Genomic DNA, 12,106 nt, shown 5'->3' with positions numbered 1-12,106 from the left:
AGCCGAGCACCTGTCAAGACATTTCTAGCTCAGTATGCCCTCATTTTCGAGCTTCAGCCCTCCTCCTTCCCCTCGGATCGCTCCAAGATAGCCTATCACGCTGATGTCCGGGAGGGCTCTCACCTGGGCTACTGCTGTATGGGAACAACAGCCGGCCATATGCGTTAGTCTGGAGGGGTTCATGGGAGAGGTGAAGAAGGTTTTTGATGCCCCATTCTCCGGGAGAGAAGCTGCAGCAGGAATCCCACAGTGTGGCAGACTATGCGGTGGATTTCAGCACGTTGGCAGCGGAGAGTGCTTGGAACTAGGAAGCACTGTTCGATATGTTCCTGCACGTCGTCTCGGAGGTGGTCAAGGACGCACTTGCAGCTCGGGAGTTACCTACGGATCTCGATTCCCTCATCGCTTTTACCATACGAATCGATGGGCGACTACGGGAATAACAGAGGGAGAGGAAATTCGACTTTGCTCGCATGTCCAGCGATTTCAATTTGCCTCCGAGTCATCCCAGAAGTCCCGGACAATCCCGTTGCCGAAAGAACCCGAGACTTCCCGACCTTCCCCGAAAGTCGCCGAAGACGGCTGAGTGACCGCTTCCCGAGCCTATGCAACTAGGTAGAGCTTGGGTATCGCCTGTGGAACGGCAATACAGGATCAACACGAAGAGTTGTCTATATTGCAGGGCTCTTGGTCATTTTGTGTCCTCTTGTCCTTTAAAAAGACCAGGCACACTGGTAGGCCATATATAGAACTTTCCTGCTTCCCTTGCTCGCCACCTTGTTAATGCCATTCTGCTGTGGGGAAACCAGTCAATCTCTCCGGGACCTCATTGACTCTGGGGCCGATGAGAGTTTTTTGGACGCTACCCTAGCTTCCGAGCTTAACATCCCCATTCAGCCCCTCAACATTCCCATGGACGTTAGAGTGCTGGTCGGGCGCACTATAGGCTGGGTCACTCATTACCACTCCCATCAACCTACGGGTGTCAGGGAATCACAGCGAGACTATTAAATTCCTGCTAATCAAGTCTCCTCAGATTCCCGTGGTATTGGGATTCTCCTGGCTCCAGCGACACAATCCCCTCATGAACTGGTCTGTTGGTGCCATCATGGGCTGGAGCCGGTTCTGCCATGCCCAGTGTCTGAAGTCAGCGCAACCAGCCCCGGGATGTTTTCCTGGGGGCTTGGACGGTGCCCCGGACCTTCCCGCGGAGAACCAGGACCTTCGGGGGGTGTTCACCAAGGCCCGGGCCACTTCGCTTCCACCGCACCGACCATATGACTGTGGGATTGACCTACTCCCTAGCACTACTCCACCCCAGGGACGACTGTACTCATTGTCGGGACCGGAGACCAAGGCTATGGACACCTACATTGGGGGTTCCCTAGCTGCAGGATTTATTGCAAGACCCTGCGCCCGTGCATCGACTACCGGGACTCAACGACATAACGGTGAAGAACCGCTACCACTCATCTCCTCAGCCTTCGAGCCGCTCCAGGGTGCCACCGTGTTTTCCAAGCTGGATCTAGGGAACGCCTACCACCTCGTGCGGATACGGGAGGGGGATGAGTGGAAGACCACCTTCAACATGGCCAGTGGCCACTACGAGTATTTGGTCATGCCATTTGGCCTCACCAACGCCCCTGCTGTGTTCCATGGTTTGGGTAAATTATGTTCTCCGCGTTCGTCTTCGTCTACATTGATGTCATCCTCGTCTTCACCCGCTCCCCCCCAAGAACATGTGCTCCACGTCCGACAGGATCTTCAACGCCTCCTGGAGAACCAGCTGTTTGTTAAGGCAGAGAAGTGAGGGTTCCATCGCTCCACCATCCCCTTTCTGGGGCAAATCATCTCCGCTGGGAGTGTCCAGATGGATCTGGGAAGGTGAACGGTGGTGGATTGGCCCCAGATAACCGGATGTTCTTGTCTGCCACCCGGGCTCCTGCCGTACCCTGGCTTTTGGTGGCCCACCATGGTCCCTGACGTCTCCGCATTTGTCGCCGCTTGCACGGTGCACAAAACAAGACTCCGACAAGCTCCGGCTGGTCTCCTCCAACTTCTGCCTGTCCCTCATGTCCCTGGTCCCACAGCTCCCTGGACTTTGTCACGGGTCATCCCCCATCTGATGGCATCCCCGCCATCCTGACTGTGGTGGATCGGTTTTCCAAAGCCGCCCACTTCATTCCTCTCCCTAAACTACCCTCTGCCAAGGAGACGGCACAGCTCATGGTGCAGCACGTCTTCCGGATCCATGGACTACCGGTCGACATGGTCTCTGACCGGGGTCCTCAGTTCTCGTCTTGGTTCTGGAAGACGTTCTGCACCTTCATTGGGTCATCGGCCAGCCTGTCCTCCGGATTCCACCCCCAGTCTAACAGCCAGACGGAGCAAGCCAACCAGGATCTGGAGACTAGAGGTCGACCGATTATGATTTTTCAACGCCGATACCGATTATTGGGGGACCCCACCAACAAAAACCGTTGCCGATTAATCGGCCGATTTAAAAAAACATTTCTTTGTAATAATGACAATTACAACAATACTGAATGAACACTTATTTTAACTTAATATAATACATAAATACTATCAATTTAGCCTCAAATAAATAATGAAATGTTCAATTTGGTTTAAATAATGCAAAAACAAAGTCTTGGAGAAGAAAGTAAAAGTGTAATATGTGCCATGTAAAAAAGCTAACGATTAAGTTCCTTGCTCAGAACATGAGAACATATGAAAACTGGTGCTTCCTTTTAACATGAGTCTTCAATATTCCCAGGTAAGAAGTTTTAGGTTGTAGTTATTATAGGACTATTTCTCTCTATACGATTTGTATTTCATATACCTTTGACTATTGGATGTTCTTATAGGCACTTTAGAATTGCCAGTGTAACAGTATAGCTTCCGTCCCTCTCCTCGCTCCTACCTGGGCTCGAACCAGGAACACATCGACAACAGCCACCCTCGAAGCAGCGTTACCCATGTAGAGCAAGGGGAACAACTACTCCAAGTCTCAGAGCGAGTGATGTTTGAAACGCTATTAGCGCACACCCGCTAACTAGCTAGCCATTTCACATCAGTTACACCAGCCTAATCTTGGGAGTTGATAGGCTTGAAGTCATAAACAGTGCAATGCTTGAAGAATTGCGAAGAGCTGCTGGCAAAACGCACGAAGGTGCTGTTTGAATGAATGCTTACGAGCCTGCTGCTGCCGACCATCAATCAGTCAGACTGCTCTATCAAATATCAAATCATAGACTTAATTATAACATAATAACACACAGAAATACGAGCCTTAGGTCATTAATATGGTCAAATCCAGAAACTATCATTTCGAAAACGAAACGTTTATTATTTTAGTGAAATACGGAACCGTTCAGTATTTTATCTAACGGGTGGCATCCCTAAGTCTAAATATTCCTGTTACATTGCACAACCTACAATGTTATGTCATAATTATGTACAATTCTGGCAAATTAATTACGGCCTTTGTTAGGAATAAATGGACTTCACACAGTCCGCAATGAGCCAGGCGGCCCAAACTGCTGTATATACCCTGACTGCTTGCACGGAACGCTAGAGAAGTGAAACAAATTAATGTTAGCAGGCAATATTAACTAAATATGCAGGTTTAAAAATATATACTTGTGTATTGATTTTAAAGAAAGGCATTGATGTTTATGGTTAGGTACATTGGTGCAACGACAGTGCTTTTTTCGCAAATGCGCTTGTTAAATCATCACCCATTTGTAGGCTGTGATTCGATGAGAAATTAACAGGCACCGCATCGATTATATGCAACGCAGGACACGTTAGATAAACTAGTAATATCATCAACCATGTGTAGTTAACTAGTGATTATGTTAAGATTGATTGTTTTTTATAAGCTAAGTTTAATGCTAGCTAGCAACTTACCTTGGCTCCTTGCTGCCCTCGCGTAACAGGAGCCATGCAGGCTCCTTGTGGAGTGCAATGTAAGGCAGGTGGTTAGAGCATTGGATTAGTAACCGGAAGGTTGCAAAAACAAAACAAATAATTTTTAAATAAATAAATAATAAAATAAACCATTCTTAAAAATACTTTTTTTTTTTTTTTTAATGTAAAAATGAAAAAAATAAATACAAAAATATATATAAATAAAATCGGCAAATCGGTGGCCAAAAATACCAATTGTTATGAAAACCGGCCCTAATTAATCGGCCATTCCGATTAATCGGTCGACCTCTACTGGAGACTACTATACACTGCCTGGTCTCTGCCAACCCCACCTCCTGGAGCCAGCAGCTGGGGTGGGTCAAATACGCCCGCAACACCCTTCCCTGGAACCAGATCCCGCTTTTCCCCAAGCAGGAGGAAGGTCCTCATTCCCTCTGCCCAGATGTTAGTCCACCACTGTCGTCATACCTGGAGGAGAGCCCAGTCGGCCCTCAAGACCAACTCCAGGTATCGACGACAGGCAGATCACTATTGGACCACGGCTCCCCGGTAATCGTCTCGGGCAGAAAGTATGGCTATCCACCTGGGATCTGCCCCTCCGGGTAGAATCCCGCAAACTCTCCCCCCAGTTTATAGGGCCATTTCCCATCTCCAAAATGATTAGCCCTCTGCTGTGTTCATCTTCTGTTACCCCGTACCCTTCATACACATCCCACCTTTCATGTGTCCAGAGTTAAACCCATATCTCACAGCCCTTTGTCTCCTGTTTCCATCTTTCCCATTATCCCCTGTTTATTTATACCTGTGTTCTCTGTTCGTCTTGTTTGTCAAGTCCACCAGCGTTTGTCTCATCTCCTGCTTTTCCCCAGTCTCTTTTCTCACCCTCCTGGTTTTGACCCGTCTCTGAGCCCGCCTGCCTGACCATTCTGCCTGCCGTCCTGTACCTTTGCCCCAACTCTGGATTACCAACCTGTGCCTGACCCGACCCTGAAGTCTTGTACCTTTCCCCCACTACTCTGGCTATCGACCCCTGCCTGCCTTGACCTGTCGTTTGCCTGCCCTATGCTGTAATAGACAGTGTCACTTCGACACAGTCTACATCTGGGTCTTACCTTCAAACCTGATACACAAGCTTGCTGTATGTACTAAATCCCTTTTATGACTTAACAGTCACTGCCTCAGCACGGCTCAGGCACACTAAATGTAACAGTGATAACATGATTTCCCCGTAGGGGCCCTCTGACTGACTGACTAGCTTTTACAGTTGGCTAACAGGTCTGACTGGTTAGCTGTTAGTGGAATGTGGGCAATTTTTCTAGACCTCCTGCACCCACACCTGTCTGAAGAGATCAGGTCTGGTTGAGAGACATTGCAAATCAAAATGTGGTATGGTGGTAGGGAGGAGGAAGCGGGGCCTTACATATTGGAGTGGCAGTTTGCACATGGCGAGGGGCCAGTCGGGCATGATGTGGTTATGACACTCCCGCACGGAGCAGCAGGGGGGCTGGCCCTCGGTCAGCAGAGCGCTGGTCAACTCTGTCCTCAGGAAGTACTCCTGGGGAACAACAGGAAGTTAAAGGGTTAACCATGGGAGGAGTTAGCCTGGTCCCATATTCACAAAGAGTCTCAGAGCAGGAGTGCTGATCTAGGATCAGTTTTGCCTTTTAGATCACAAGGAAAATAATTATATGGACAGGTGGATCTGGCCTTAGATCAGCACTCCTGCTCTGAGAAGCTTTTTGAGCCTTGGTCCCATACTGTACGTGCTGTAGCGCTTCCTACTCTCCAATCACTGTCAAGCCATACACACAGAGGGTTGGCTAACAACACAGACTAGACCACCAGGCTATGGGAGGAGGCTTTCACAGAACATAAATTCAATTGGAACACATTCACTTGCACAGTGACGTGCTCATTTGCGTCACATAAATGTCACCCAAAGAGGAATGAGGCTTTCTCAGAATTACATTACCACAACATCCTGCTTCAATGAACAGCTTGTACATTTCTCTGAGACGGTGTTTGAGAAATAACACACATAAAAGACAGAAAGAAAGACTGGGAATAGGAGAGAGTTAAGTAGAGCGAAGGAGTGTGTTAGAGAGTGATGGAGAAGATTATGGAGGGGTAGAGGGGGTGGAGTAGAAGAATAGAGAGAGAGAAGAAGTGAAGAGGGATGAGTGTAGTGGAGGTTGCTGAGGGGAGGACGACTCATAATAATGGCCTGAATGGAATCAAACAAGGTTTCTATGTGTTTAATACCATTCCATTCCAGCCATTATTATGAGCCGTCCTCCACTCACCAGCCTCCGGTGATCAGTGCTCTCACCCCAGCTAGTGTGAGGATGTTGGTGATGTTCTTGGTGATGACCAGAGAGCTCTTGGCCCGAGTTACTGCCACATACAGCAGATTCCACTCATCGTCTGGGATGTCACCTAGAGGACGAGGGAGAAAACAGTGGAGTCAGCCACTAAAACACATTGGTACTGTAATCTGGACTGTAATACATTAACCAATTTTCTGATTTGGCGTAGGCCGTAGACCAATGCAAACAGTCATTGGCCTTAGATAACGTCTTTGGGCTAGGGGGCAGTATTTTGACGTCCGGATGAAAAACGTGCCCAAAGTAAACTGCCTGCTACTCAGGCCCAGAAGCTAGGATATGCATATAATTGTTAGATATGGATAGAAAACACTGTAAAGTTTCTAAAACTGTTACAATTATGTCTGTGAGTATAACAGAACGTATTTGGCAGGCGAAACCCCGAGGACAAACCATCCAGAAATGTGTTTTTTTGAGGTGACAGTGTTTTCAATGGGTTTTCTATGTGTATCTAGATTTACAAGGCACTTGCTTGCAGTTCCTATCGCTTCCACTAGTCTTTATAAATTGGTTGATGTTTTTATTTAGAGAAATGAAGAAGTATGGCAGTTCAGAACGAGGGTCCAGCCTAGTGCACTCTGTTTTGATGCACGCTCCAGGTCACGTGCTTCATGTTGTTTTTATCCGGTATTGAACACCGTTTATCCCGTCTTAAATTTGATCGATTATTTACGTTACAAAATACCTAAAGTTGTATTAGGAAAGTTGTTTCAAATGTTTGGACAGCGTTTACAGGTAATTTATTCAATATTTTGTAGTCATGCTGGGCGAGTTGGAACCGGTCTTTTTCTGAATCAAACGCGCCAAATAAATGGACATTTGAGATATAACGACGGAATTAATCAAACAAAAAGGACCATTTGTGATGTTTATGGGACATATTGGAGTGCCAACAGAGGAAGTTCTTCAAAGGTAAGGCATGAATTAAATCATTATTTCTGACTTTTGTGTTGCGCCTGGCGGGTTGAAATCTGATTTTCATGTGTTGGTATGCTGGGCGCTGTCCTAAGATAATCGCATGGTTTGCTTTCCCCTTAAAGCCTTTCTTAAATATGACACGGTGCCTAGATTAACGAGAAGCTAAGCTTTAATTTGGTGTGTTGCACTTGTGAATGTATGAAAGTTAAATATTTTAATTCATCTTTTTTGAATTTGGCGCTCTGCCATTTCACTGGATGTTGTCAAATCGATCCCGTTAACGGGAGTTGAGCCCAAAGAAGATAAGAGTTGGTATTTGGATAGATTTTCAACTGCCTAATGATTGCACACACACACACACACACACACACACACACACACACACACACACACACACACACACACACACACACACACACACACACACACCTCCTGAGCAGCTGGAAAGTCTGGGTAAATTGTGGGCGGCACAGGGGACTTTAGCAAAGTCATCAGTGATCACCACCGTGTCAAACTCCAGACCCTTTGACTTATGGACTGTCCCCAGGATAAAATCTAAGAGATAAAAGAGAGAGACAGCAGGGGAGGGTTGATACAAATGAGAAAGATCAGACTCTCAAATACAAATACAGCAATTCATAACTCCGTGTGTCTGTACAGTGGGGGTGTACAGTACGTAACTGTGTGCGTACCTGCGTGTTGGGCATCTCTCTCTGTGCAGCTGTAGAGGCGTTCCACCAGCTCAGGGATGCGGCTGTTGTATTTCTCCACCATGGAGAGTTTGCCCTCCAACTCACGGTCCTCTGTCTTTTTAGCGTAACACTTCAGCCCAAAGTAGCCCCCCAGACTCTGCTGGGTGAACCTACGGATGAAGCTGTCCTTGATGCCTAGAGAACAGGGAGAGAAGGAGAAGGGAGCATGTTTAAAAAGGGAGAGAGCTAGTTACACTGCAGAGTAGAGCTAAACCTACTGACACAAAAGACACTACCAATAACACAATGAGCATTGAGAGAGCTAAGGCAGGATACTGTCTAACCAAAAACAGATATCACATAGGTACAACATACTAATTCACTTGTATTAAAATTGCAGAACTGAGGCAAGGAGCAGTGTGTGCGCCACTCACCTCGAGAGCGGTTGTTTTCTGGCTGCATCAGAACCCAAATGTCCATGATTCTTTTCAGGCCAAAATTCTCCACCCCCTGGAGTGGAAAATACATGTCTTACACAATACCCAAACACGTGTGTGTGTGTGTGTTGGGGGGGGGGGGGGGGTGTATGGAGACTCACTCCTATGATGTGCAGACTACAGTGGGGGTTGGCGTCGGTGAGTCTGACTGCTTGGTCGAACACGGAGACGTTAGAGCGAGACAGCACTGCTAACTTGCCCCGGCCAGGACTCAACCCTGTAGTCAGGGGACGCAGTGAGTCCACAGCCTTACCCCGCACACAGCCTGTGGATGGACGGACAGACACGCACATTAAAGAGCAGGTTGCACTATATACTTCCACAAATCTAACAACGTAGATTGATGATATTCCACCTAAAAACGGTCTTTATGCAAAAACATACTCAAAAATAAATATTTCTCTCCATTTGAATTCCATTGGACAAAAACTCATACCAACAATATATTGCATCTTTGATGTCACGAATGGAACAGCCTGGTGGTGGCGGCAGTGAACTACAACCTCTGTTTACCGGCATGCACGTTTGGTCGAAATGCGAGAAGAAACCGGCTCTTGAGGATACGGCGGGCAGACTGGGCCTGGGGGAACACCTGGTGCTTCAGTCATATGCGGGGCTCAATTTTCCCCTAAATGATTGCGATGCCTACCAACAGTGGAAGAGTGATTCAAAGAAATTATTAAACTTGCCAGCTAAGTGCACCGGGCCATGCAAAACGAACTGGCCCACTTGTCGTATTGGGACTTTGTTTGAAGGATGAAACAAATCAGAATGTTTAATAGCAACCTAATTCTGCAAGCTTCCCTTTACAACAAACTGATCTAATCAGAACCAAATAAGAGCATAGTAGTCATGGAACACCATGGATATTTTACCGGCATGTTTACACAATTCAGAAAATCTACTTTAGACCTAGAAATATGAAGTAGGTGCACAAAGTAAACATAGTGGGTCACTTTCAGTGACAACTAAGAGCGATAAAGCGTGAGGCTAAACTCCTTTGTTTTGGTCCCATACCTACCCGCTCTAAGAGCAAAAATTGAACTCATGCAAAGATGCTGTGTGAAGGTGTGAGGTCTTGCATCTTGCTTAACACAATGTAACTTTGCTGAGTCAACCTTCAAAAGGCCCAGTGCAGCAGTTCTTATATATAGCAAGAATGTTGCTGTCTGAGTTCGGAGGGAAGGACACCAAAGCGGTGCATTAACCAGAGTGGATCAATCCCCCGAGCGGAGTGGTCTAATGGGAGGGATATGTAATCTGAAAAGTAGCTGTTATTAGCTGAGAGGTTTGGAACTCTATTTGTTATTATATTAATGTATACGGCCTGGTGATGTTACCAGGCAAGACAAAACTCCACCCAGGAAAATGACATTATCAACAAAAATCACAGTAGCAATCTTTCCCCATTGAAAGCAGTGCAGCCAAGCCTGAATTCAAGCAACATGGACACACATAGTTTAAATTTGGATTACAGCGCCTGTCCAAATGTTGTGAATCATATACTCGGTGGCCAGTTTATTAGGTTCCCCACCTCGTTCACAAAAATGGTTCGCTCCTACAGACAGTGAGATGAGTGGCCTTGGCTTGCTACGTAAAACAGGCAGACAGTCATTACGGCATTCAGAGAATACAATCTGCAAAACGAGTGACCTAAGAGACCTAGCGTGGTATGATCGCCGGTTCCAGTATCTCAGAAACAAGAAGTGGCTTTAGTGGGCATGCAATCACCAACAGTGGACAATTGAGGAGTGGAATAACATTGCCTGGTCTGACGAATCCAGGTTCCTATTGTGTCATGCTGATGGCTGAGTCAGGATTTGGCATAAGCAGCATGTGTCCATGGCCCCATAGTGCCTGGTATCAACAGTACAGGCTGGTGGCGGTGGTATAATGGTGTGGGGAATGTTTTCCTTGCATACGTTACGTCCCTTGATACCAAGTGAGCAATGTTTCCATGCCCCGAAGAATTCAGGCTGTTCTGGATGTAAAGGGGGGTCCGACCAGGTACTAGATGGGTGTACCTAATAAACTAGCTACTAAGTGTATATTCATGTCATAGTCACCAGTCAACTCCATTACAATCAAAGTTACTTAAACTTCAACCAGTGCATGCTAGAGATGGCTAGCTAAGCTAGCTCTTCTACCAGTCTGTCTTAATGAGTTTTAGCATGCTAATAGAACACTTTTATATATTTTTTTAAGGGGTATGCAGTAAGTTGATAACAACATCACCAAAGTATGTTGCATTGGACATTTCAAACAGCATTCCCAGCTAATGAGAAAACAGACATGCCATTTAATTTAGAGAATGTACAAGATTGGACTAGGCAACCTTGGGGATAATTTGAATGGGTGCCAATGGCAGATTGAGGATTTTTTTTATCCGTACCCCAGTACAACCCACGTTAACATAGTGGGCCAGGAAATAACACGGACTTTAAAAAATGGCCACTTTTACAGTGTTAACTGTAAAATATCAGCTGTTGTACAATCTGATACAAACACAGGAAAACAGATTTACCTGCACCAGGCCTTTAACTGTCATTAGATTCCTGTGTTCCTTCACTCACCATCTTGTTTTCCTCCTACCAGAATCTTCTTCACTTTCTTACACACTTGGAGAATTGTGGCTCCAATGTAGGCAATCTCCGAACCAAACCGAAAGCTCTGAGAAGAGAAAGAATACATATTCAATACACACACTGAGCTTTTGTGTAGTGAGCATATAACTGAGTGAGGGAGAAGTGTGTGTACCTGGGTGAGGTAGTAGAGGTGTGTGTGTTCCACCAGGTTCAGGGCATTGACTGCTCCTCTGAAGGTATAGATCTGCTGGTGAGGGTCTCCCACCAGGATCTTCCCACAGTGCTGAGGTAGCATGATGTCCATGATGGCTAAGACGCACACATACACACACTTATCATGGACCTGCTAACAGACATGCTATCAGGTGAGTGGTGCAGGTGTAATGTAGACCCAGGTTTGGTCCAGGTGTGGTACAGTGGTGTAGTTGAGTCGTGTACCTGGAGTGCAGTCCTGTGCCTCGTCTATAAAGATGACATCATACTTGTCCAGAGTCGGCCTCTGCAGCTGCCACAGCTTCAGATACCCTGAAAGACATTCAGTAAGGACCCAATCCTAAGACACTGACATATTATTATGGAGTGAAAAAAGCAAACAGATCGTTTTTGGGCTTACCATCGTGGGTCATGTGGTGTGCATACTCCCTGGTCTCTTCTAAGGCAACCATTTTGTCCCAGATCCTCTGGGCATCCCTCGCAAACATCTGAAAAATAAAGGCCAGTCTGTTCAATTGTGGAGATGACCGGTGTGTGACATGTTTGTGTGAATATCGGACCAAAACGGAGGAGAAGTTTGTGTTCTGGTGTGTGAACGTGTGTGTGGGGGATGTTTCTTTGGGAGGAGAGGTGTTTGTGGATTTGGGTATAACACTTACCCTTTTTGCATTGCGGTCAGGCATGGTCACTTGGCCGTGTGTGTTTTTGTACTTGTTTGGGACGTGGTTGGGGGTGATGTGTGTGTCGGCCGAGGCCATGTAGGCATTGAGGGTCAGGGTGACCACCTTGGCGTTCACGAAGCCCCCGCTGCCCTTAGGCAGCACCCAGGCCACAGAGAAGGGCTTCACGTTACTAGACAACTTCTTCAGCTCCTGGTACCTGGG

At 46.7% G+C, this 12,106-nt stretch overlaps 1 protein-coding gene across 4 annotated transcripts in view; it reads right to left on the bottom strand.

The window, feature by feature from the left end:
- The window catches only part of fbh1 (F-box DNA helicase 1), a 29,644-nt gene that overhangs the window by 14,459 nt on the left and 3,079 nt on the right, over nucleotides 1–12,106 (bottom strand). For 3 of the 4 annotated variants that reach the window (XM_082977704.1, XM_014207901.3, XM_014207900.3), the window contains 11 exons: nucleotides 11,882–12,101; nucleotides 11,623–11,710; nucleotides 11,448–11,534; nucleotides 11,182–11,318; nucleotides 10,998–11,094; nucleotides 8,526–8,689; nucleotides 8,362–8,437; nucleotides 7,928–8,122; nucleotides 7,665–7,790; nucleotides 6,263–6,369; nucleotides 5,354–5,488 (listed from right to left, as the gene is read on the bottom strand). In XM_082977704.1, coding sequence (XP_082833830.1) covers nucleotides 5,354–5,488; nucleotides 6,263–6,369; nucleotides 7,665–7,790; nucleotides 7,928–8,122; nucleotides 8,362–8,437; nucleotides 8,526–8,689; nucleotides 10,998–11,094; nucleotides 11,182–11,318; nucleotides 11,448–11,534; nucleotides 11,623–11,710; nucleotides 11,882–12,101 — 1,432 coding nt within the window. The remainder of the gene's footprint in view (nucleotides 1–5,353; nucleotides 5,489–6,262; nucleotides 6,370–7,664; nucleotides 7,791–7,927; nucleotides 8,123–8,361; nucleotides 8,438–8,525; nucleotides 8,690–10,997; nucleotides 11,095–11,181; nucleotides 11,319–11,447; nucleotides 11,535–11,622; nucleotides 11,711–11,881; nucleotides 12,102–12,106) is intronic. The other variant, XR_014392929.1, reaches the window with a different exon arrangement.

Source organism: Salmo salar, chromosome 07 (genome assembly GCF_965601325.2).
Source record: "Salmo salar chromosome 07, fSalSal1, whole genome shotgun sequence".
Lineage (NCBI taxonomy): Eukaryota > Metazoa > Chordata > Actinopteri > Salmoniformes > Salmonidae > Salmo > Salmo salar.
The sequence above is the reverse complement of the archived record's forward strand: the minus strand, read 5'-3'. Positions and strand labels throughout refer to the sequence as shown.